The sequence below is a fragment of the Gopherus flavomarginatus genome, chromosome 3 (genome assembly GCF_025201925.1).
Source record: "Gopherus flavomarginatus isolate rGopFla2 chromosome 3, rGopFla2.mat.asm, whole genome shotgun sequence".
Classification (NCBI taxonomy): Eukaryota; Metazoa; Chordata; order Testudines; family Testudinidae; genus Gopherus; species Gopherus flavomarginatus.
Genome location: NC_066619.1, coordinates 160752138 through 160779093, shown reverse-complemented (window position 1 = coordinate 160779093; position 26956 = coordinate 160752138). Strand labels below are relative to the sequence as shown.

General features: G+C 42.6%; 1 protein-coding gene across 13 annotated transcripts in view; it reads left to right on the top strand.

Annotated features, from left to right (window-relative positions):
* MAPK10 (mitogen-activated protein kinase 10) overlaps positions 1-26956 on the top strand; it is a 265869-nt gene that overhangs the window by 171499 nt on the left and 67414 nt on the right. For all 13 annotated transcript variants that reach the window (XM_050945171.1, XM_050945170.1, XM_050945175.1 and 10 more), the window contains 4 exons: positions 18020-18149; positions 21449-21507; positions 23086-23224; positions 25298-25463. In XM_050945171.1, the coding sequence (XP_050801128.1) occupies positions 18020-18149; positions 21449-21507; positions 23086-23224; positions 25298-25463 (494 nt within the window). The remainder of the gene's footprint in view (positions 1-18019; positions 18150-21448; positions 21508-23085; positions 23225-25297; positions 25464-26956) is intronic.

The window sequence follows — 26956 nt, the reverse complement described above, 5'->3', positions numbered from 1 at the left end:
ACGGGAGAGTGCATCAGCTACTTTGTTATAAGCTCCTGTGATGTGTTGAATTTCAAAATCAAAATCTTGGAGAGCTAAACTCCAACGAAGAAGTTTCTTGTTGTTCCCCTTGGCAGTATGAAGCCACTTTAGTGCAGCATGGTCAGTTTGTAGTTTGAACCGCCGTCCCCAAACATATGGGCGTAGCTTTTCCAGGGCGTACACAATGGCATAGCATTCCTTTTTACTGACTGACCAGTGACTTTCCCTCTCAGACAGTTTCTTGCTGAGAAACACGACAGGATGGAAGTTGTGATCTGTTGCTTCCTGCATGAGCACTGCTCCTATACCACGCTCAGATGCATCTGTGGTTACTAGGAATGGCTTGTCAAAGTCCGGGGCCCTGAGCACAGGGTCAGACATGAGCATCGCCTTAAGCTGGGTAAAGGCCTTTTGACACTCATCAGTCCACTTAACGGCATTTGGCTGGGTCTTTTTGGTCAGGTCGGTCAATGGGGCAGCGATTTGGCTGTAGTGTGGTACAAATCGCCTGTAGTATCCGGCCAAGCCTAAGAAGGATTGGACCTGTTTTTTTGACCTTGGGACAGGCCACTTTTGGATAGCATCCACTTTGGCCTGTAGGGGGTTTATGGTTCCTTGACCCACCTGGTGCCCCAGGTAAGTCACTCTGTTTTGGCCTATTTGACACTTTTTGGCCTTAACAGTTAGTCCTGCCTGCCTGATGCGCTCAAAGACCTTTTCCAGGTGTAGTAGGTGTTTGGGCCAGGAGTCTGAAAAAATGGCCACATCATCGAGGTAGGCAACTGCAAATTCTCCCAGTCCAGCTAGTAGACCATCTACCAGCCTCTGGAAGGTGGCGGGTGCATTTCGAAGGCCGAAAGGAAGGACATTGAATTCATACACCCCCGCATGGGTGACGAATGCTGACCTCTCCTTGGCAGGTTCATCTAGCGGTACTTGCCAGTACCCCTTGGTTAAGTCTATTGTAGAGATGAACTGGGCACGTCCCAACTTTTCCAATAGCTCATCGGTACGTGGCATTGGATAGTTGTCCGGACGAGTTACAGCATTTAGCTTACGGTAGTCCACGCAAAAGCGTATTTCCCCATCTGGTTTGGGTACCAGAACCACTGGAGATGCCCATGCACTGGTAGATGAGCGGATTATACCCATCTGTAGCATGTTCTGGATCTCCCGTTCTATAGCAGCTTGGGCATGAGGAGACACCCGGTAGGGTGGGGTTCTGATTGGGTGAGCATTACCTGTATCAATGGAGTGGTATGCCTGTTCAGTCCGTCCTGGGGTGGCTGAGAACAATGGGGCGAAGCTAGTGCACAGCTCCTTGATTTGTTGCCGCTGCAGACGTTCCAGGGTGGTTGAGAGGTTCACCTCTTCCACGCCACCGTCTTTTTTCCCGTCATAGTAGACACCGTCAGGCCACTCAGCATCCTCTCCCTGGACTGTAAACTGACAAACCTGTAAGTCTCTGGAATAGAAAGGCTTGAGAGAATTAACATGGTACACTTTAGGCTTTAGTGAGGAATTGGGAAATGCTCTGAGGTAGTTTACAGCTCCCAGGCGCTCTTGGACCGTGAATGGCCCTTCCCATGATGCTTCCATCTTATGGGCCTGTTGCGCCTTCAAGACCATAACCTGGTCTCCTACCTTGAAAGAACGTTCTCTGGCATGTCTGTCATACCAGGCCTTTTGCTCTTCTTGAGCATCCTTTAGGTTCTCTCTAGCAAGGGCTAAAGAGTGTCGGAGGGTGCTTTGTAGGTTGCTTACAAAGTCCAGAATGTTAGTTCCTGGAGAAGGCGTAAACCCCTCCCATTGCTGCTTCACCAACTGTAATGGCCCCTTAACCTCATGACCATACACAAGTTCAAATGGTGAAAACCCTAAACTGGGATGTGGTACAGCCCTGTAGGCAAACAGCAACTGCTGCAACACTAGGTCCCAATTATTGGAGAATTCGTTGATGAATTTTCGTATCATGGCCCCCAAAGTTCCATTGAACCTTTCCACCAGGCCATTGGTTTGATGGTGGTATGGGGTGGCAACCAAGTGATTCACCCCATGAGTTTCCCACAGTTTTTCCATGGTCCCTGCCAGGAAATTAGACCCTGAATCTGTAAGGATGTCAGAGGGCCAACCTACCCTGGCAAAGATGTCTGTTAGGGCCAGGCACACAGTGTTAGCCCTGGTGTTGCCTAGAGCTACTGCTTCCGGCCATCGGGTAGCAAAGTCCACTAAAGTCAGTACGTACTGCTTTCCTCTGGTCGTCTTTTTTGGGAAAGGGCCCAGAATATCCACAGCTACTCGCTGAAATGGGACCTCAATTATGGGGAGTGGCTGGAGAGGGGCCTTGACCTGGTCTTGAGGCTTTCCCACTCTTTGGCATACCTCACAAGACCGGACATACTTGGCAACATCCTTGCCCATCCCCTCCCAGTGGAAGGACTTCCCCAACCGGTCTTTGGTTCTGTTCACCCCAGCATGGCCACTGGGATGATCATGGGCTAAGCTTAAGAGCTTCCCTCGGTACTTAGTTGGAACCACCAACTGTTTTTGCGGCTGCCATTCTTCCCGGTGTCCACCAGAAAGAATTTCCTTGTATAAAAGTCCTTGGTCTATAACAAACCGGGATCGATTAGAAGAGCTGAGAGGCGGTGGGGTGCTCCGTGCCGCCGCCCAAGCTTTTTGAAGGCTGTCATCCGCTTCCTGCTCAGCCTGGAACTGTTCCCTTGAGGCTGGGGTCACCAGTTCTTCCTCAGACTGTGGACTTGGGCTTGGTCCCTCTGGAAGCGATGTAGGTGATGGGGTTGTTTCCGTTGCTGGTGAACCGCTCTCCGCTGGTGCACCTGAGGGTATTTCAGGCTCTGGCTGAGCCTTTTGGGTATGGCTGTCTTTTGCTTCTGCCAGTTCTGGCTCGCTGGCGCCCTCTGGCGTTGAGTTTGAAGATGTGGTTGCACTTGCTGGTGCTGGTTGCTGTTCCAGTTCCGGGCCTGGGACTGGAGATGCTGTGGCTGTTTCAGTGGTAGGCATGGAATCCGGGTCCACTACCTCTGTCTGGGTCTCTGGTAACACAGACGGGGCCTCTGTGGACGGTTCAGGAACAGGAATGGGTCTGGAAGCTTGCCTGGTTTGGCTACGTGTAACCATTCCCACTCTCTTGGCCCGCCTCACCTGGTTGGCCAAGTCTTCCCCCAGTAGCATGGGGATAGGATAATTGTCATAGACTGCAAAAGTCCACATTCCTGACCAGCCTTTGTACTGGACAGGCAGTTGAGCTGTAGGCAAGTCTACAGCTTGTGACATGAAGGGGTAAATTGTAACTTTGGCCTTTGGGTTGATGAATTTGGGGTCGACGAAGGATTGGTGGATAGCTGACACTTGTGCCCCCGTGTCTCTCCACGCAGTAACCTTCTTTCCGCCCACTCTCAAATTTTCCCTTCGCTCCAAGGGTATTTGAGAGGCATCCGGGCCTGGGGATCTTTGGTGTGATGGTGGTGTAATGAATTGCACTCGCATGGTGTTCTTGGGACACTTGGCCTTGATATGTCCCAGTTCATTACACTTAAAGCATCTTCCATCTGATGGGTCACTGGGCCGAGGTGAGTTACTGGAGACTGGTGAGGTTGAAGGGTAGGGTATCTGTGGCTTTACTTGGGTGGTATGTGGGGTCTTTGGCTGTCCTCGGTTGTAGGGTTTATGGTCTGTGTGCCCCCTGGGGTAATCGTTCCCCTTGACAGTAGCTTTCTTGCTTTCTGCCAGTTCCATCCATTTGTCTCCAATCTCCCCCGCCTCAGCGATATTCTTGGGGTTTCCATCTTGTATGTACCGTGTGATGTCTTCAGGAACACCATCCAAGAACTGCTCCATTTGTATGAGGAGGTTCAGTTCTTCCAAGGTTTGAATGTTGTTTCCTGTTAGCCAGGCCTCATAGTTTTTTGCAATGTAGTAGGCGTGTTTGGGAAATGACACCTCTGGTTTCCACTTTTGGGTTCTGAAGCGCCGACGGGCATGATCTGGGGTTATCCCCATCCTGTATCTGGCCTTGGTTTGAAAAAGTTTATAGTCATTCATTTGCTGCTTAGGCATTTCAGCTGCCACCTCTGCTAAAGGTCCACTGAGGTGTGGTCTTAATTCTACCATGTACTGGTCTTCGGGGATGCTGTACCCAAGACAGGCTCTTTCAAAATTTTCCAAGAAGGCCTCGGTGTCATCACCTGCCTTGTAGGTGGGAAATTTCCTGTGCTGTGGAGCAATAGTTGGCGCCAGGTTGTTAGGGTTGGCTGGCACATGCAGCCCAGCTTTTGCCAAGTCCAGTTCATGTTTTCTCTGTTTTTCCTTCTCTTCATTTTCTTTTTGTTGTTTTTCCATTTCTTTTTGGTGTTTTTCCATTTCTTTTTGGTGTTTTTCCATGTCTCGGCGGTGGGCCGCCTCTTCTTCTTCTTGCTTCCTTCTGTGGGCCAACTCATCTTCTGCTTGTTTCCTTCGGTAGGCCACCTCTTCTTCTTCTAGTTTTCTTTTGTGTGCTGCCTGTTTGATTTGTTCTTCTCTTTCTTTCATCTCCATCTCTTTTTGTTTTATTTCCAGTTGTCGCCTGTGTTCAGCTTCTTTGAATTGGTCTTCGGCCTCCATTTTTGTCTTGGTAGACATGGTTCCTGTTTTCTTGTGTTGGGGTGCCCTCCGGTGTTTCTCTTCTGAACTGCAGGCTCTCTGTTGCCTCCTGAAGTCTGCCTAGCAACAGTGCCTTTAGCTAATCTTCAATGTTAAGTAAACCTGAAAAACCACTTTATTTGCATTCATATAGTGCTGGTATGACTCTCAATGGGAGTGCTATTGTGTGACAAAAGACTGTTAATAGTCTGGTAATGGCTTCTTGCTTACCATGCAAGCCACAAACTGCCAGAGAGAGCAGAAAAAAAAAAATTCTCTCTGGTTCCCTTTTAAAACCAAACTGTTCCTCTCTGCTAAAAAGCCCTTAGCAGAGAAGAGAAAAATATAATATTCCTACTGGCTTCTGGATTCTGTCTATTCCCAACCGCTGCTACACCATATCATAACCTTATTCCCAGATTTGGACCTTGGCGTCCAAATTATGGGGGTTAGTATGAAAACCTCCAAGCTTAGTTACCAGCTTGGACCTGGTACCTGCTGCCACCACCCAAAAAATTAGAGTGTTTTGGGGCACTCTGGTCCCACTGAAAAACCTTCCCTGGGGACCCCAAGACCCAAATCCCTTGAGTCTCACAACAAAGGGAAATAATCCTTTTTCCCTTCCCCCCTCCAGGTGCTCCTGGAGAGATACACAGACACAAGCTCTGTGAATCCAAACAGAGTGACTCCCCCTTTCCGTTCCCGGTCCTGGAACAAAAAGGACTTTCCTATTCCCCCAGAGGGAATGCAAAATCAGGCTAGCCAATTCAACACACACCGATCTCCCCTGATTTCTTCCTCCCACCAATTCCCTGGTGAGTACAGACTAAATTTCCCTGAAGTAAAGAAAAACTCCAACAGGTCTTAAAAGAAAGCTTTATATAAAAAAGAAAGAAAAAATACAAATGATCTCTCTGTATTAAGATGACACAATACAGGGCAATTGCTTAAAAGAATATTGAATAAACAGCCTTATTCAAAAAGAATACAAATCAAAGCACTCCAGCACTTATATTCATGCAAATACCAAAGGAAAGAAACCATATAACTTACTATCTGATCTCTTTGTCCTTACACTTGGAAACAGAAGACTAGAAAAAAGAAACTACTTCTCCAAAGCTCAGAGAAAGCAGGCAGCCAGAAAACAAAGACACAGACACTCAATTCCCTCCACCCAAAGTTGAAATAATCCAGTTTCCTGATTGGTCCTCTGGTCAGGTGCTTCAGGTGAAAGAGACATTAACCCTTAGCTATCTGTTTATGACAGCTCCCTTAAGAGCTGTCTAAGTTATGGCAGCCTTCCCAGGCTGCCCTATGGACCACAACACTTCTCAAAATCTCCACAGTGCTGCATGCTATTGTTCTGTCCTGCCATGCCTGGTGCACCAGGGCTTGAAAGTGGTTTCTTGGAATACAGTCTTATTGCTGTCTTCCACGTTTCCTGTGCCAGGTGAGCCCTCATCCAGTTGAATACAAGCACCTTTATGCTGCTAGTCTTTTTACCCCGTATATAGGTGCTGGAGTGGGAATGAGGCTGTCACTCAAGAAGTGTAAACTTGATGGAGAAAGAACTGTGGACCTAATTTAGTAGCTATAACATTGCTCTAGAACTACAGAATAGTTATGAAAAAAATCAGTTTCTTTTTTGGTTATTTAATATTAATGGACCCATGTCCTGGAGACAAAAATATTGGTGAATAATTGAGCAAAAACAGAAGTCTGAGTTTGTGAGATATCATATGGTATGTGACAAGTTATGTATGAGGCATATGGTGCAGTATATTTTTTTTGCCTGCCCATTAGTAGAGTAACTTCATTTTCAAAGGTTGTGTTAAGAAGACTCTAGCTGTTGTGACAAAGTTCCTCCTCTACGTTGGTGGGTCCTGCACTTATTGGCGGATTTGCTCACCTCAGTGATCTTCCCTTCTGGTGGAACCCACAATCTGGGTCAACTCCTCCTATGTCTCATCAGGTGTTGGGAGGTTTGGGGGGAACCCGGGCCCGCCCTCTACTCCGGGTTCCTGCCCAGGGCCCTGTGGATCGTAGCTGTCTATAGTGCCTCCTGTAATAGCTGCATGATAGCTACAACTCCCTGGGCTACTTCCCCATTGCCTCCTCCAAACACCTGCTTTATCCTCACCACAGGACCTTCCTACTGGTGTCTGATAACGCTTGTACTCCTTAGTCCTCCAGCAGCACACCCACACCCACACCCACACCCACACCCACACCCACACCCACACCCACACCCACACCCACACCCACACCCACACCCACACCCACACCCACACCCACACACGCCTCTTGCTCCCAGCTCCTCTTACACACACCTCACTGACTAACTGGGAGGCTTTTAACTAGTTCCAGCCAGCCCTTGATTGGCTTCAGGTGTCCCAATCAATGTAGCTATCTCCACTGCCTTCTAGAAAGATCTTAACTGGCCCAGGTGTCTTGATTAACCTGGAGCAACTGCCATTTGGTTACCATGGTACCAGGGATTTGTTTAGCCTGGGGCTAACATACCCGTTCCTCACTACTTTACTGTAGCCATCTGGCCTTGCCCCATCACACTATCTGTTCATATTGTATTGCTGGAAGATCTCTATTGGATATAATATTTTTATATAATGATTTTTTCATAAAAAGACCATGCATATTTAGTTTTGTCTTTTCCAACTTTTTATATAGGCTGTCTTATTCGCATAGTGTGGAACCATTTAGCAAAGCATTGAAGCATTTGCTTAACTCCATTTCTGTTCAGCAGTGTGCTCTAGTTAGCAAAGGACTGAAGTATTCTGGTAAAGCTGTTGCAGTGCTGGAAAGGCCTTCTTGTAGGAAGTGTCTCAATACTTGGACAAAACTCCAGAAAGAATTTTCAATTTATAATTTCGCTACATTGTTATATTATACTAAGGTACTTTTCCTAGAGTTTTCATAGAATGTTAAAGATGGCTAAGAATCATGTCCCATTTGTGGGCCAGATACTGATCAGTTTCACACCGACAGCTGTATAAATCAGATTGGAATCTGCTCCTATGTTTTGTAAAGTGCCAGGTAATTATACAGTTGCATATAGATATCTGTTGTTATGACAGTAATGATAGATTGTTTTGAATTTTTTTGTTAAATATACTTTTTTTTCAGTCTTTCATATAGCTCAGCCTCATTCACAGATTCCTGGCTATCTGCATACTCAAGTCATGACAGAGAAGATATGGCTTGTTGCTAATCTACAAGCATTGGGGCCACAACCTCAGCTTGTATAAATTGTCTTAGCTCCATGGAAGTTAATGGAGGTATGACAACTTATACCAGCTGCGGATCTGTCCCTAAGTTCTGAAGTGAAAAACTAGATAGGCAACTCAGAACAGAGCTCCTGAAAAGCTGTTAAACTAAATTAAAGCCACTTTAAATATAATGCACAATGTTGAGAGCCTAGATGAAATGCAGTGAGACTGCAGCCTGCTCATTTGGGGGCTCAGTAAATTTTTTTTTGTTGAGTCCTCCAGAGTAAGTGACAATAATTAGGGCTATGGAATCTGTGATTTCCAGAGACCTCTGTGATGTGAGCCCACGGCACCTGGGAGCTGAACGGTCCCCCCACAGCTTGTGGCAGCTGGGAACTGCAGGGGTCCTGAGCTCCAGCCTCAGTGAGTAGGGGGAGGTAGCCCCAGATGCTCCCAGCCACATAGCAAGACTCCACAGCTCCCCATTTTGTCATGCATATTTTTAGTAAAAGTCATGGATATGTCTTGGGCTTCTGTGAATTTTTCTTTATTGCCTATGACCTGTCCATGACTTTTACTAAAAATATGCACGACAGTATCTTAGCCTTAACAATAATACAGCCAAAGATGGTGGGAGAGGTGTGGTATGTGGGAGTTGCAGGGGGTGGGTGAGAGTTGTCCTTTTTGCCATTTTCTCTGGGCTTGGTTTGTGTCACTCTTGGAAATGGTCAGTATCTCTCCATGTGGGCTAGCCTCACATTTTGAGAGCTTCTGCCACATGGCAGCTAAGAAGGACAAGAGATCTTGTAGAGCCCAGTCGTGCAAATGGATCTGAGTGGGTGGACAACACGGATTTGCCCATTCAGATCTATTTGTAGATCAGGGACCTTGGTGAGTGCTTTGTGTATTGACTCCATAAAGAATTGTCAGCACATCTGATGGCAAATGCATGGGGTTTAGGTGTGAGAACAGTGACATTTCTCCCTTAGTGCAGAACTGTACATTTTGATGAATTGGTGATCGTCACTCTAAAGAGACATTCTCCCTCCTGGCTTTTTGCTTTCAACATAAAGCAAGGTGAAAACTGGATAATGAACCTGCAAATGTGATTCCCTCCCCACCCCCGCCCCCGCTGGCATCACCATTAGTGAGAATTTGCTCTAATAGCTCTAATCCTATTATGATGCAAATGAGATTGTTTTGTTTTCTGTGGTAGAAATAACTGATGCGTTTGCATTTATAATGGTTGAAAATAAAATATGTCTACCTCCTATTGGGATTGCAGCATCTTTAGATCTAACAACCTCAAGTTAAACCCAGTGTTCTTTGAAATGGTGGTGAACCAGTTTTTACAAAGGAAACAGTTACTTGACTTAACTATACCGGCTCTAATGAGTTTGCCACAATAAAGGAAGAAATCAAATATAATGCAAAAGTCAATGAACACTTGATCATACTCTATCAAGGCAAATCATTTCACTTGGAATAGATGGATGAAAAGAACACTATTGGCAAATGTTAGTGCTCAAAAGCCAAATAAACTATTCTAACTGGAAACACAACCACCACCACCCCCAAAAAACCCATAACAACCTCCACACACCACTAGAGTCAGATTAAATACTCCGCTGACTCTGATATTCTTAGCAAGGAGCATGTTTCTAAAAAGAGCACATTAATGGGAAAAATAGAGGATTGCTGGTTTCTAACTCTGAGGTATACAAACTGTGTGGGTGCAGTGGGGTAAGGAAGCAGGATAAACCTTGGAGACAGAAAATAAAGCACTATCAAAATTCATTGGAAGAATGAAAAACGTTCACGTTTTCCTCAAGTAATCAGCTGAACATTTGCTTTGCTTAGCCTCAGGTGCTGTAATTCCATGGGATGCTGGGATTTCAGATCATGTAAATGATGCAGCACTACATGTGAATTACACGTTGTGTACCTGGTACACTATGCTACATTGAGTGCTTAGTAGTACTGAATGGAGACTCAAGTCTGAGAGCCTGATTCTGCTCTCTCTACAGTGAGCGCACTCTATCAGGCATAATTTAATTTATGTCAGTGAATTTATGCTAATTTAAAAGTGATGTAAAAGCACATTCTGTCTTCCCATGTCTGTGATTCACCACTAGCTAATAAAAGCACTTGTGTTTCTAATTCAGTTTTTTCCTTTGTTTTCAAAACTATATCATATTGTCTGGGCTGGATCTTCTGGTCCATTTCCAGTGCAGTAGAGCAGACCTAAAATCAGCATAATTGGCCAGCTGTAGATTCTCCCTGAATAAGGCAACGCAAGGTTGGCTCAGAGCAGCCATACCAGCTCCTGCATGTCCCCTCCCTCCCTAGAGGTTGTGGCTGGGATGTCCTTATGCCAGGAATATTTACTTGCTGGAATTTCCCCTTTGGGCTATAGATTGCAGTGCTTAATTTAGATCAGCCCTGAGGATACTTTAACTTGTACCAGAGTGTTGGCAGGCCCCTGGCCAATCCTATGATTGATGGTGGGTAATGATGGCTTAAAGTAATATTTGTTCCATCCCCAGAGAGCCAGGAACTGGATTATTTTCCAAGCCCATGTGCAGCCCCCTGCCTCCGTTTCCAGATTTCCACATATTTGTAAATTGCTGCTGAATGAGGAAAATGGAAGTTTTGCTGGTTTTCATGTATTGTAGCTTGAGAAACCCTCCGAGCTGTTCAGATATGTTATTAATTTTGAATAAGAACAACATAAGGATGGCCATACTGGGTTAGGCCAAAGGTCCATCTAGCCCAGTATCCTATCTTCCGACAGTGGCCAATGTCAGGTGCTTCAGAGGGAATGAACAGAACAGGTAATCATCAAGTGATCCATCCCCTATCACCCATTCCCAGATTCTGGCAAACAGAGACTAAGGACACCCTCCCTGCCCATCCTGGCTAATAGCCATTGATGGACCTATCCTCCAAGAATTTATCTAGTTCTTTTTTGAACCCTGTTGTAGTCTTGGAATTCTCAACATCCTCTGGCAAAGAGTTCCACAGGTTGACTGTGCGTTGTGTGAAGAAATATTTCCTTTCATTTGTTTTAATCCTGCTGCCTATTCATTTCATTTTGTGACACCTAGTTCTTGTGTTATGAGAAGGAGTAAATAAACAACACTTCCTTATTTACTTTTTCCACACCAGTCATGATTTTATAGACCTCTGTTGTATCCCCCCCTTAGTTATCTCTTTTCCAAACTGAAAAGCCCCAGTCTTATTAATCTCTCCTCATATGGAAGCTGTTCCATGCCACTAACAATTTTTGTTACCCTTTTCCGAACCTTTTCCAGTTCCAGTATATCTTTCTTGAGATGGGACAACCACATCTGCACGCAGTACTCAAGATGTGGGCATACCATGGATTTATATAGAGGCAATATGATATTTTCTGATTTATTATCTATCCCTTTCTGTTCGTTTTTTTTGACTGCAAGTGCACATTGAGTGGATGTTTTCAGAGAACTATCCACAATGACTCCAAGGTCTCTTTCTTGAGAGGGGTAAACGTGCGGGATGCACCCTATGGTGCCTCCCACTGGTCATCTCTGGGGATGAACTCCTCGACTCAGGAGCGCACTCTGTCAGCCGGTGATCCGCTACCACTGCTAGCCCCCATTTCCCTCCTAGGACCCCGGTGCTGCCCCCTGACAGTACCCTCCACAGTTCTGGGTCTCCCCCTCCCAGGGGAACCCCCACCCACTATCCCCACTTCACCTCAGTCTTGGCTACTGCCCAGTCTCCATCTAGCCCCTGTTCACTGGGGCAGACTGCAGTATCAGCCATTCATCACAGGCAAAGGGGTTTGGAATTGCTACCTCTGGCTATCCATGGGCTTCCCCCTGCAACCCAGTACCTAAAGGCCTTACCAGGCCTGTAGCCTGAGGCTTTCCTAGGCCAGAGCTCCCTGGCTCCCTTGGCCTTTTCCCAGCCCTGCTACACTCCAGATAGCTGGTTAACCTCCCTGCAGCCAGTCCCTCCTCTCTCTGAACACAAGGAGAGACTGTCTGCTTGAGTTCCTGGCTTAAGCCTTTATAGGGCCAGCTGGGCCCTGATTGGGGCATGACCCCAGCTGAGCCTGCTTCCTCCCAATCAGCCCAGGCATCTTGCCCTTCCACAGCCCTCCTCTAGGGCTGTTTTAAACCCCTCTGGGCAGGAGCAGGTAACCATCCAGCTACAAGTGGTAACAGCTAATTTAGATCCCATCATTTTATATGTATAGCTGGGATTATGTTTTCCAATGTGCATTACTGTGCATTTATCAACACTGAATTTCATCTGCCATTTTGTTACCCAATCACGCAGTTTTGTGAAACCTCTTTTCAGTCTGCTTTGGACTTAACTATCTTGAGTAGTTTTGTATCATCTGCAGATTTTGCCATCTCATTGTTTACCTCTTTGTCCAGATCATTTATAAATACGTTGAATAGTACTGGTCCCAATACAGACCCCTGGGGACAGCATGAGAGATGGTGCAGTATTTCCCTGTAGTTATGTTGGGAAATTACTGTGTTTACTTGGATACCACTGTGAGGTAACTGTTGGTAAATGGTGAACCTGGTAATGATCATTAACATACATACAAATGTAGAAGATGTGAAGCTTAAAGGTTCATCACTACCTGACCTTCTGTATTTGGTAGAAATTGATAATGTGGGATTCCCACAGTATTCTTGCCAGCAAGTTAAAGAAGTATGGGCTGGATGAATGGACTATAAGGTGGATAGAAAGCTGGCTAAATCGTCAGGCTCAATGGGTAGTGATCAATGGCTCCATGTCTAGTTGTCAGCTGGTATCAGGTGGAGTGCCCCAAGGGTCAGTCCTGGGGCCGGTTTTGTTCAATATCTTCATTTATGATCTGGAGGATGGCGTGGAGTGCACCTCTGGAAGTTTGCAGATGACACTAAATTGGGAGGAGTGGTAGATATGCTGGAGGGTAGAGGTAGGATACAGAGGGACCTAGGCAAATTAGAGGATTGGGCCAAAAGAAATCTGATGAGGTTCAACAAGGACAAGTGCAGAGTCTTGCACTTAGGAAGGAAGAATCCCATGCACTGCTACAGACTAGGGACTGAATGACTATGCAGAATTCTGCAGAAAAGGACCTAGGGGCTACAGCGGACAAGAAGCTGGATATGAGTCAAGAGTGTGCCCTTGTTGCCAAGAAGGCTAACGGTGTTTTGGGCTGTATAAGTAGGGGCATTGCCAGCTGATCGAGGGACATGATCATTCCCCTCTATTCAGCATTGAGGAGGCCTCATCCGGAGTTCTGTGTACAGTTTTGGGCCCCACACTACAAGGAGGATGTGGAAAAATTGGAAAGAGTCCAGCAGAGATCAACAAAAATGATTAGGGGGCTAGAGCACATGACTTACAAGGAGAGGCTGAGGGAATCTGGGATTGTTTAGTCTGCAGAAGAGAAGAATGAAGGGGGGATTTGATAGCTGCTTTCAACTACCTGAAAGGGAATTCCAAAGAGGATGAATCTAGACTGTTCTCAGTGGTAGCAGATGACAGAACAAGGAGTAATGGTCTCAAGTTGCAGTGGTAGAGGTTTATTAGCATATTAGGAAAAACTTTTTCGCTAGGAGGGTGGTGAAGCACTGGAATGGGTTACCTAGGGAGGTGGTGGAATCTCCTTCCTTAGAGGTTTTTAAGGTCAGGCTTGACAAAGCCTTGGCTGGGATGATTTAGCTGGGGATTGGTCCTGCTTTGCGCACGGGTTTGGACTAGATGACCTCCTGAGGTCCCTTCAAACCCTGATATTATATGATTCTTTCCACCCAATCGCCATAGGAGACCTCTGCTTAATGCTCCAGGGGAAGGTGGGAAAAAACCCAAAATCACTGCCAATAAGCCATGTATGCTGAGAAGATTCCTTCCTGACCACAAAACTGAAACTTCCTCTTTTGTCTGTTCAGGCTCAAATTAATTAATTCTGGATGTTACGGCATACGGGCCTGATCTAAAGCTCGTTGAAGTAAGTGGAAAGACTCTATTGGCTCCAAAGAGGTTTAGAAGCATGCCCTGTGTAGGGATGGTAGAGCTCTAGAGTATTTTGAAATTTCCTAAAACCTTTAGAAACATGTCCATGATTAATTTTTAATTATGTGAAATGCTTTCCTCTTCATTTAAACTATCTTCAAGGAAAATGTAAAATGTGCTTTTTAAAAAAAACATTTCATTTACAAGATGGAAGTCTATACTAAACATTCCCACTTGATCAGAGAAATCTTTTTTTGAAAATAATATAAAAATAATTTCAAAAAAAATTATAGCAACTGTGACCTTTCATTTTGGCAAAGAGAAACTGAAGTTACAGATCATAAGTTTTGAGTTAAACTCCAAAATTAGAATTTATAAGTTTAAGTGAATTCCAAGGCCCAGTTAATAAAACCCTTCAGAATGTGCTTGACCTTAAGGAAGGATGTTGAAGCATGAGCTTAATAACAACACTTTCCTGAACTGGGATCTTAATTTGAGAAAAGAAACATTTGTTTTGGAATATGGTGATCGTGTGTCTAAATGTCCATAAATCAATTCATGGACCAAATGTCCAATAACATCTTTCTTAGGATGGGAGAAATTATCTGGCTTTTTGAATCTCAAAAAGATATTGCTTCAGAGAGGATAGTAATGGTGGTAGGTGTCTAAAGTCAGGGAAGAGGGAATTTGAAGTAATCGGAAAGCCTGGGAAAAGGGATTTAAAAAAAAATCCTCTGACTCTGATATGTAGGTCACTGCTCTTCCTCTTGAATGTCAGTTAAAGTTATATCTCTACTTTTGTTATAACAGACACATTTCACGATTAAAGATTCACTCCAATCTTGTTGCAGGCACAGAAGCTGCCCGAGGCAAGCAACAGTGGTTCGGGCCTGGAGTGCTTAGCGCCAATAAACTCACCAGGGTGGAGAAGCAAAACACAAGTTTATTTGAACTCAAAGAGGTGCTGGGAGACTTGGCACTCCTCAGATCCAGCACATCTAATACAAGCAGTTTACCTTTTTTATACTTTACTTTTAGCTAAGCCCGTCTCTTCTTTTCTCCCTCTCCCTTTTCCCCCTCGTAGCAGTTACATCAAGCAGTTACACTAAACAGTTAATCAAGGCTGGAGACTACAAGTCTATCTTGTTAGGTCCACTCCTTTGAATTACGACCTTGTCCTTTCTTCTTTGTGAACCGTTATCTCCTCTCCCTCGGCCAAAAGTATGCAGGCCTCATTAGTTCTGCCTTATACTGGTTTGAGCTGTATGGCAACTAATAACGGATGTTGCACCTGGCCTTTTCTATTTATTGGCCTGTTAGGTCAATTAGAGTTTAAACATGGAGGGACTTTTGCTCATCTGAGGCCTAAACAGGGAGATTCCATATCCTTATTGCCTTTTACCTTTTTAAGTTACTTAGGGTTATGCTTTGTGACACCAACAATCTGACTCTTGATGTAGATAGGTTTCAGTACTATAGATCAGGGTTATTTAAAGACCACTTTATTGTGTGTCATGTTACAATCTCAACATTTTGAGCTGTTTTTTTCAGTTGTGCTAGAGTTAAATAGGTAGAGTGAAATGCTGACTCCATTGATGTCAATGGCAAAACTTCCTCAGAAGGGGCTTTTAATGCACAAGTAATTTATAAAATAGCAGTGATTCTTAATTAATAGAATTGCTTTTGGTGTCCTGCAAGAGAAAGAAAAGAGGAGACTCAGTTGTGCCATTTGGAAAAGTAAATGCAACACCAGGAACTGCTGGGTAATATATTTATTCAGATCCATATTAATAGTGCTGATGATGGAGAATAAAGTGTTTTCTGGTTTCTTTTGCATCCTGCAGGAGGCATGTGAGAGACATTCCTTGGTGCAGGAGGCAATAGTCTGCTAAGTATGCAGAGCTCATCAGTTTCTCTGTAGTCTTTAACAAGGAGGAACAAGGTTGGTCTTGTTAAGGCACAGGACTGGCAGTCAGGAGGACTCAGTTCTGTTCCTGACATCAGTTTCTTCTCCCACCATGTGGTGATATTACTTTAACTCACGGGTGGTGGGAAGTTTAATTTCTGATTATAAGCGTTTTGAGATCTAGAGATGGGTCTGACCCAAAGCCCTCTGACGTAAACAGGAGTCTTTCCATAATTGACTTCAGTAAGTCTCAGAGCAGGCCCAAAGTGTACAAGATAAGTTATTTTCACTTTTCTTTGGTCTTTGTAGTCTTTCCAGTCTGCAGATGCTAGTGACAAGAAACATTTTTATTTTTCACTGTTGTTGAAATAATAAAGAATAAGAGAATAATGATGAGAAAATAATAATGGATGAGAGAAACTAGGTTTTTGAAAAAAAAATTATTTATCCTCTGAACTCGGGTTTAATTTATTCGTTAAACTAAGATGCTGTTCTTTGCTTTTAGAAAAATAGTCCCTAGAAATGATTCTTTATGCTCTTGATGTGTGGTGTTATAAAGCAATGGCAATTGATAATATACAGTCTGAGATCATACACAACATTATTGGAAAATTATGCGGTTTGGTTCACGTAATTCTTTTTGTCTAAAACAAAATTGAATTACTTAACTTCACCCAGAGGAGGGAAATGATCATAAAGAGCATTGTTAAAAACACTCATTTCATACACACTTTGTTAGTTGCTGACTTAAGTAAGACAGATATCTGGTTGAAAACAATTGGAGCCTGGGTTTGTTTGTTTGCTTGCTTTTTCTTGTAATTTTTTTCATGTTCTTTGAGTTTTCATCAGACACATCTTACAAATTAATTTTTAAAATTCAGATATGTAAATGGTAAGCATTATTCTGAAAGGGTTTCATTTCCAGTATTATTGGAATATGATGATTCATTCTAGAGAAATGGTTTAAGAAATTAAATCAAAAGGGAACTATTATTATTATTAACTCTCTTTAGAGAAAGTTGGGATTTGTTCACTGAGCCAGTTGCTGAATAAATCCTTAATGGTGGTGGGAAAAGCGACAGCGATAGTCCTATTCTATTCTATTCTATTCTGTGTAGCTTCCTATATGGCAGTCATCACCGCAGTATCCGAGTGCCTTTCGCAAGTGCATTAAGCAATATTACTAACTTCTGTCACATGTTTGTTCTCTCTTCCTCTTCCCAGAGGAAAATATATGTAGTGGAATATCTTGTTTTGATAGTATGTTTGTTGTTTTGTTTGTTTGGGTTTGTTATATAGACATGTCACTGTATGTTTTGTTAGAGAAGGCAAGAGCAAATAAATACATATTGCTCGTGGAACAGAGAGTAGTGAAGTTTTGAGTGTCTGCATGTGCACACAAACAACATAATGATTTCCCAGAAATTTAACTTAAGACCTGTTCTTTGTTCCTTACTTATTCCTTATTCAAATCAAATGCTATTGTTTTCAGCATTAGCTTGGCATGAGAATGGAAGGTTTTACTAGCATCCTTATCAATTTAGCATAAGTTGACTATAGCTCTCTAGTGAGTTTACTATCATAAGAATAAAACATTAAACCAAACATATATCCAGATAATGTTTCAGAGGCAACATGGATATGCAAAATCACAGAAAAAGGAGATATGAGTAGGAAAGTTTTGTTCTGGTTTCAGGATCACTCCAATGACGCTAGTTTTATTGTGCCCATGATAGGTATTCCAGCTCTAATATCTTTATGCAGTCATAAAGAGGTGTGCTTTGCACTGAAGACAGCAAAAACTCAGGTTTATTCTAATCCTCAACAGTCTTCCAGTGTTCCAAACAAAGATGAGAACTCTCGCCGATAGAGAGACACTTCTGAATCTCTTTGCTTCCTTAGGTTTTTCCTAGTCTTTAGTAAAATCCATCTTTTACAGTGATTTTTTATGTTTAATAGGTCTTTCCCACTTCGCATGTAAATCTTATGCTGCTGTTGAAATTAATTATAAGTAATGGTGTGTACTCTGTTCCATTGCTGTAAGATCTCACTCCCTCTGCGAGTGTGGATTTCCCTTGCCCGTTATTCCCATGTCTGTCTCTGTAGTTCTGGCTAATTAAGAAGACACCTGAATGGAAATTCCAGACATCCCATTCACCCTTAAAACTGAAGAATATCCTTTTAAAATATATAAATCTTGTATTTGTAATCATTGCAGCGCTGCATATGATGCTGTCCTTGACAGAAATGTGGCTATTAAGAAGCTCAGCCGACCATTTCAGAATCAAACACATGCCAAACGGGCTTATAGGGAGCTGGTCCTCATGAAGTGTGTGAACCATAAAAATGTAAGTTTTCTTGCGGGGACCAAGTGGTTGTTGGGTGCTTAATTTGTTAGGAAAAAAGTCACATCTGTAATGAGATACTTTAACTTACGACTTTTGCTATTTTAAGGGCTAGATCTTAACCCAGACTACACACCTACATATTGTAAGAACCCTACATGGGCTACCCTAACTTTAGGTCCTGGCACACATGAGTAAGCATGACTACTCCTGTGCTTGCTCTTTCTCCAGAGGAGGTGGGCAAAGAATGGATGGAGCTTTAGCTTCACCCTCTGTTTGCTGGTATTGGCCAGCAGTAAATTACTATCCTTCCAGGAGCATGGAGGTAGCAGGAGAGGGATTGTGACTCAGGGGAATATCTCTGAATCATGCTACCTCCAGGAGCTACTTCTATAGTGGTGCAGTAAAAGCACACCCCTTGCACAGAGCTCTCCCTGAAGTCACAATCTAGCCCCCTCTATTGGAGTATTTGGTTGTATTGTCATTATGAAGATTCTGTTTATTGATAACCCTGTAAAGAGCCTATGGAGCACAATGGGAATCTGATATGCTTTTCCTCTGTCATGTAAGACGCTATTACTGGTTACTTTATTGCCAACTGTTTGAATAGTTCATGCTAAGGCTGTATAACTAGAATCTCTGAAGCCACATACTATTTTGTTTTATTTCTTCTTAATCTTAAGAAATGAACAGTGACGGTAGATTTTTTAGTCCTTCTTAATTCTCCTTACCTCTACTTGCCTTGCGTATAAACATTTTCTTTAGCATTATACTGGAATGGCCAGTATATGGTATTCAAAGATTGGAATGATATGTTTAATACAGGATAGTGTGGCTTGTGGCCAGGGGATACCCATGGGTACCCCATCACATTGTTGAAATGTTTCTTTGCTAGTTTCTTTTTTGTGCAAACTTGCCACTCCTGTTAGTGCCCTTATATCATAATTGCCCAAACCATGTTATGGAAGTCCCAATGAAATCAGTAGAACTACTCATGGGAGAAAAGCAAACTGCATATATCCTTTTATTTGTAGCATAGTTTATTGTCACTACTGGCTCTTAAGATCCAAGGCTAGTATCTTCCTATGTCTGTGGACTGATTTTAGCCCATTGGGGATGCTACAAATAATAGTGACAATAGACAGTGCACATTAGTTTCCTTTGAGAGTAAATGAATAACAGTTCATTACCTGTAAACACTTTTCTCAGATCTTCCTCTCCACAGAAACTGAATAAATGAGCATGAGAAGCCTAATAGACTGTAAGATTTGACACACTATTTCTCAATCTTTAGTTCACAGGGAGAGAACAGAATTGGCTACATGTTTTTTTCTTTCAATGAGGGAGAGCCCTGAAATCACAAAGAGTTTGGAATGAAAATCTGTGCAATCCAAAGACTTTCTCTGAAGGTTGCAGATAGAAATTTACCACCAGTCTCCTGTTACTACCTTATCGCTAGTGACTATTCGTTTGATCCTTTAATTTACAAATGAATAGTGTGCCTGGCAGACACTTCACAGAGTCCACTTAGAGTTATTTTGCTGTACTTTTCTAAACACTGAGTTGTCCTTAAATTTTCAAAGAGTTGTGCAGGGCTCTAGCTGTCTCATTGCCATTGGCTTGGATGGAAACAGCATGATTTAGATCCCTGCACACCAGTTTGAAAATATAGAGCTGGGTGAGTTGTGCTTGGCACTTAACTAGAGGTTGCATGGTGCATTATTACCCATGATTCTTAATGTACTGTAAGGGGCAGAAGGCTAGAAAGATGGGGTTGATTTGAAAATTAGACTATTACAAAAGTACTATACAGTAGAACCTGAGAGTTACAAACACCAGAGATACAGACTGACCAGTCCACCACACACCTCATTTGGAATTGGAAGTATGCACTCAGGCAGCAGCAGAAACCAAAAAAAAAAAGAAGAGCAAATACAGCACAGTACTGTGTTAAACAGAGACTATGAAAAAAAGGGGAAATTTAAAAAAATAATTTGACCAGGTAAGGAAACTGTTTCTGTGCTTGTTTCATTTAAATTAGAAGCAGCATTTTTTTCATTTAAATTAAAAGCAGCAAAGTTTCAAAGCTGTAGTAAGTCAAAGGTAAGCTATAATCTTTTGAAAGAACAACCATAACATTTTGTTCAGTTATGAACAGTTCAGAGTTACGAATAACCTCCATTCATGAGGTGTTCATAACTCTCAGGTTCTACTGTATATAACACAACAGCTGTAAACCTATTACCTGCTCTTAAGTTTTGGCTGTCTGTTGTTAAAGCTTTCAGAGGAACCACTAGAAGAGAGAGATCTCAAAAATATTGAGAAAAGGGGGAAGAAGCAAGGTAAGATGGTGGAGGAAAGATAAAAGTGCAGAGGCAAAGAGGTGGATAGAGCAGTAAGAAAGAAAATTAAGACTTTCTTTAAAAAAATATAAGCCCAGATAGTCACGTTTTCCCACTAAGAAAGCCTGCCAAGGGAGCCAAGTGGGGATAAAGACTCTGTAAGGTTCCTTTCATGGAGTTTCCTGAGAATTCTTCCTTCTCTTTTCATGTGGGGTGGGGGAAGGAAGGGAATTCAGGTCCCAAGTCCCACAACCCTCCCTCCCTAGAGGTACTGTGGCTTTGTGCTGCCTCCTAGGCACTGCCAACTCTCCGGCAGATTCCTGTCAGCAGCATTCCCTACTGGCTGTGTTCTCTGGAATCTCACTTTAAAAAACAGAGTGATGTGCAGGACACCTCTGGCCACTTTCCAGAGCTCTCTGAGGTTCTCCCATTTTGAGATGTATGTATGACAGCAAGACAGCTGGGAATTGGATTTTTTTTTTTATGAAAGAGCATCTGTGCCAAAAAATGTAAGACATGTCCGAGAGAATGGAAAGTCCTGTGTTTTGTGTTTAATAGGATGATGTTTGATTATTTCTCCCCACAGACACATAGCCTTGATATACCAGAAATGGCCAGTGACTTTACAAGGACTGTCACATTTGTTTGAGTTGAGGCTGGAATTTGAACCTGCAGCTCCAGAATTCACAAGACTAATGGCTTCAACATTTTGATCAGTTGCTGTCCATCACCACTCCTCTCTCACACACCCTTTCAAATGCATCCTGAACAATAATGGAGCTCTGAAAAATTGTTCTGAAATTTACCAGCTGCCTACTAGCAACTATGGCAGGACTTGTCAGTGCAAATTGAACAGTGAAAAACCGATGCTATTATTTAATACAGCAGTCCTTCAAAATGTGATCAACTGCATATGTTTTATCTTCTCTCTCCCTCCCTCTGTCTTACTCTGCTTTTCAGATTATCAGTTTATTAAATGTCTTCACACCACAGAAATCTCTGGAGGAATTCCAGGATGTGTAAGTAACACGGGCAATAATTAAACTAAAGCTTTAGAGGGCGGTGGGCATTGATATTGTATAGTGAACATAAAAATCCCAATATAATAAAAAGGATGAGCTCCTCTAGAAAATTATCTTGTGAAAATGAAGCTTTAAATAGAATTTGGAAATGTAGACTGGTCTATTTTAGTGAACTTGCCCTGAATCAAATTTATAAGGCAGCTATCACCTTTGTATCTAAGTTCTGGAATAGAACATGTGTGCAAAGCGTGCTAATGGCTGTTCTTAAGACAGGTAGTGTGGAGGAATAGGAGCATCTACGAGAAAGTGTACTTTGTTCCTTTGTGTTATTGGTTTGCTCAGGAAATGTTGTTGTATAACTCTCCAAGGTATGTGGGAGTGCTTTAAAATGTGGTGATTCACCTTGAAATAATATCATTGTAAAAGAGACTGATGTGAAACATTTTTTCTCTTTCATATTTATTGTGGGATAACCTTTGACTGTGTCAAATTTTTTTGCCTTGGGAAATAGTGGCAGGGTGTGAGCTCCACTGAACATTGTGTACACCATGGGCGCTACTGCATTTAATGAACTGGCCCTGAATCAAATTTCAGATAGTCGCAAGCGTTGCCGTTTTATGTCACTTAAATGGCTTCTGCCTTTCAGTCTATAGCACCTTGCTCCATATTGCCGTATCATAAAAGGGAGGAGTTACTAGCATTGTTTGGAGTCAGGCAAGTACTGTCTATGTGTCTGCACAAAGATGTGCTGCTCCATTGCAATAATCTTGTTATTGTAGTCCTCTGCAGAGAATTGGTGAGGTGAGCCTGAGTTGGGAAGCTCACATATAAATCTAGATCTAGAGTCTTCCCAGAGTTTGAGGGAGTTTGGATCTGGTGCCCCAGTTAAGGTCCATCTCTACTTAAGAATAAATGTCCCTTAAAAACGGAGCTGATGGGTTAAATGTATTAACTGATCACTTCTGGAGGACTGAGTTAAAATCCGATTAAGACTATCACTCTATCTTATTTAGCAGAAGCACAGTGTACAGTTGGATTAGTTAATTGGCATTAAAACCATATAGGATCACCTAGACTTATAAACACTTCAAACAAATTTATTGTGGTAATAGATATTTACCCTTCCTACCTTCATCAGTCCAGGATCTCTGGAAGAAATCCTCTGATCAAATTACAATAGCCATTTCTCATGAGAAAAGGCTTGCAGCTTGGTGCATGTGGCATCAGCATGTTTGAGGATCCTGCTGCCTTGTGTGCCCATGTAGAGCACAGTCGCTGTGCTATGGAGTGTGCCAGGTAATCCCCGATATTCAAAGGATGTCAATGGGGCATTCTTGGAATGCTGCAATGGGAGACAAATCACAGAATGGTTCAAGTATTACTGAGATTTGTGCTGGGGCTCAGGTGAATGGCCAGTTCAAAATCTTTTCTCCATCTGTGTTACCATCTCACAGTGGAAATAAAAAAGAAGCAAACTGTGAAGAGAGAGACGTGAATGTTGATTATTGCACAGAAGTTACTGGAAGCTCCATTCCTGTGCAGGAAAAAACTGTATGACTTTACTCTCCTATCTAGTTACCTGGTAATGGAATTGATGGATGCCAACTTGTGCCAGGTGATTCAGATGGAATTAGACCATGAACGAATGTCTTACCTGCTCTACCAAATGCTGTGTGGGATCAAGCACCTTCACTCTGCGGGAATCATTCACAGGGTAAGGGAACTGCACTTTGAAGGACAAGATACCGGTAGTTGTTGTTGTTAAGAGTCTTGGTCATGTCAACATGCAAACTTTGTGATTAAACTCCTTCATCAAGACCCAGCCTTCTCAATGTAAATATTGAGACTTATCTGTCAATAGCCTACGTGTCTGGCAAGTTAGCTGCATGGTTGTATGTTAGGGATAAGGACATTTGTCAAGTTAATAATCAAACAAAAAAGGAATGAGTCATAGTTAGTGTAAGACACACAGTGATTATGATTATTGGAGAAGGTGGCAATAACTGCACTTTCTCCTGAAGCTGTTGCTATCTCTCTGAAGGCTGACAGTTTAAACTAATGTAAGCTATAGTGCATTAAACTGCTATAAATTGATGGTGTCCAAACTGTGGTCCATGAATCATTTGGTGGAGTTCCATGGAGAGCTGTCTGGTCTTATGTAATTGGTTCTCCTCATTTTCATTTGCTTAAATGCATGAAAAGAGTGCTAAACATATGTTAAATACGGTCCCAACGTTATTTTATCATGTAAGCAATTGCTGTCGTTGCTACAGGAATGAATGAGAAGATAGGTGGTCCGTGCAATTGTTGATACTAGAGTAAATGATCCATACAATTGTGAACAGGATGGGAAGTGGTCCAGCTGACCCTGAATGCATGGGAAAATGTCCATGAGACAACCTTTCTCTTAAGATGTGGTCCACACTATGAAAATAGCCTGGGAACCTCTGCTCAAAAAACAGTAATTTTTATGGCTTCTGAAGGGAAGGGAAGAAAGATTGATGAAATGATTTTCATGTTCGATGTTACTTTATAATATACAAAGACCTCCTTTCCTAAAACATATATTTTGTAGAGCGAGGGTTCTCAAACTGGGGGTCAGGAACCCTCAGGGGGGTCACGAGGCTATTACATGGGGGGGGCTCATTAGCTGTCACCTCCTCCCCAAACTCTGCTTTGCCTCCAGCATTTATAATGGTGTTAAATATATAAAAACATGTTCCTAATTGATAAGAGGGGCCGCACTCAGAAGCTTGCTATGTGAAAGGGGTCACCAGTAAAACAAAAGTTTGAGAACCACTGGTGTAGAGGATGTAGTATGTTTGGCTGCTATGGTTCCCATAGTGTTCCAGGTAAAGAAGGGGTCAGATTGTTTTTGTAAATAAAATATTCACATGAACCTGCATACACAGTTCAAAATGGTTCTAGTTATTGGAGCACAGTGAGCGCTGCCCCACTCAGAATAAAGTATAAACAAAAATATTTCATAACTCTGAATCTATAAGCCTTTTAGAGCTATTAATTTAACAGCAGAATGCTTCCACCATCCAGAGGAAAGTATTCAAAGTTACGAAGGCCAGAAGGGACCATTGTGATCATCTACTTTGATCTCCTGTATAACACAGGTTATAGAACTCCCCAGAATAATTCCTTTTGAACTACAGAATATCTTTAAAAAGTCTTGATTTAAAAGTTATCACTGATGGAAAATCCACCATGAACCTCGGTAAATTGTTTCAATGGTTAATTACCATCACTATTAAAAATGTATGCCTTATTTCCAGTCAGAATTTGTCTAGCTTCAGCTTCAGCCATTGGGTCTTGTTATATCTTTGTCGGATAGATTGAGGAACCCATTATCAAATATCTGTTCCCCATGTAAGTACTTGAAGTACTGTGATCAAGTCATCCCTCAGTCTTCTCTTTGTTAAGCAAAATAGATGGAGATCCTTCAGGCTGTCACTGAGAGAGGCATGTTTTCTAATCATTTAATCATTCCCCGACTTCCCTGAAATTTCTCCAATTTAGCAGTGTCCTTCTTGATGGAATTAAGCTGCTTGAAGGATCTGGACTATATCTCTAGAGCACACATTCCAATAGGAGGTGCCAAAGCAACAACAGGATTCAGACACAGGCTAAAAAGTGCCTTTCGTGACTGACTGCACGCACATGCAGCTATGGAGCAGCGAAGTGTTTAGAGGTCCACCCAAAGCATTGATCCAGATCACCATTGTGCACGGCCTTCACAGATGGCAGTCATGTCTGTTTTCCTTTGTCTCTCTTGCAGGATTTAAAACCAAGTAATATTGTGGTAAAGTCCGATTGCACGTTGAAGATTCTGGACTTTGGACTGGCCAGGACTGCAGGCACCAGCTTCATGATGACTCCCTATGTGGTGACACGTTATTACAGAGCACCAGAGGTCATCTTGGGAATGGGCTACAAGGAGAACGGTAGGGCTGTACCTCAATAGCAAAGGCTATGTGGCCGGCAGGGCCAGGGCTCTTGTGACAATTTATGGGCACCAGGAGAGGGGAATAATAGCAGTAAAGAACACCTTGAATTTAAAAACTAAAGTGATGTTAGATCTGAATTTTCCCAGTATTACAATCAAACTGCAATATCTGATGATACTTGTCATGCAGTTTGCATTGAATTTAACCACATAGTATTGCAGGTTAACAACCTGTGATTGACCAGCACTCCTTTGCCTGACTAGGCGGCTGAAGAAAGTGTGTACCCGTAAAGGCTGCTGTGACCCAGAGATAGTATGGGAATTGTTAGGGTTGCCAAATGGATGAAAAGCCAGCTCTTCTGAATCTCAGACCTCTCCAGTGAGGAGGAAAGAAGAGATGGAACCAAACCAAATTTGGAATCCAAACATTCCCAAATGTTTCAAGATGCAGACCCAGATTTGAATCTCAAGAATGGCTTCTATATGTATAATAGGCTGAACTAACATTCCAGACTCTAACAACCCGCCGTTAGGGTATACAAGATCTAGATGTGAATTGTGCAGCTTGAGCCCATCTTTAGTGGAAAGAGAAGGGAGGAAGAGGAGGAAACTGAACTATGGTACTTTTTTGTTGTTTCGCTTGTATGTAATCCTCCTTGCTTAGACAGAGAGCTCTGCTGTGAAAAACCTACTGATGGTATATCTTTCTGTCCTTGACCAGGCTATGGGATGCAGGTAGAGCTAGCATATTACAGAGGTGCCTATAAGAAAGAGTTCATTGTAGGAGGGATAAAAGGAAAGCTTTATCAAATACATAGTTCTTGTTCTATAACATAATTGAACTTTATAGGTGCTAGGTAGACCAAGCTGGAAAGAAGAGTAGGAAATGTTGTGGAGAAAAGTCTATTATATTATTTCTGATGCTAAAGCAATCTGTTAGATGAGAAGACCTTTTCAATGACAACTGTAATGGGAAAGTAGCAGAAGCTCCAAACTATTTTACGTTAAGTTGGAGAATCCAACTAACATGCAGTAGAATTTGAAGTAACACTGACAGCATTCTTCAGCTGACAATGACATTGTATGCTTGGTTTTTTAGATGGATTTCTTTACTCAAGCGATAATACAGGCATGCTCATAACACGCCTGTAAGCTATTTCATTACATGAATTGCTGGTAATATTCATGGATTCACAATGCAGGTTTTAATACTGTAGTTAGTAATTAGGAAAAAAATAGCACAAGTGCTAAATATGTTGCACTTTGGCTTTCTCATCAACTGAGTGCCTCCAAAAATCTTAACTGAGATCAACACACATGTCATCAGTCCCTAATCTCTTTCACAAAATGAGTTTGTTGTTGTGTTTGACACAGCAGAGAAATTTCCTCTGGTTTCATGCTGTTATAGTGGCAGCTGGGAAAAGTTTGGGGCAGTTTTGTGGTCAAGTGAAAGACAGATTTGCGGAGGCACTCAGAATGTGTGCAACTCTC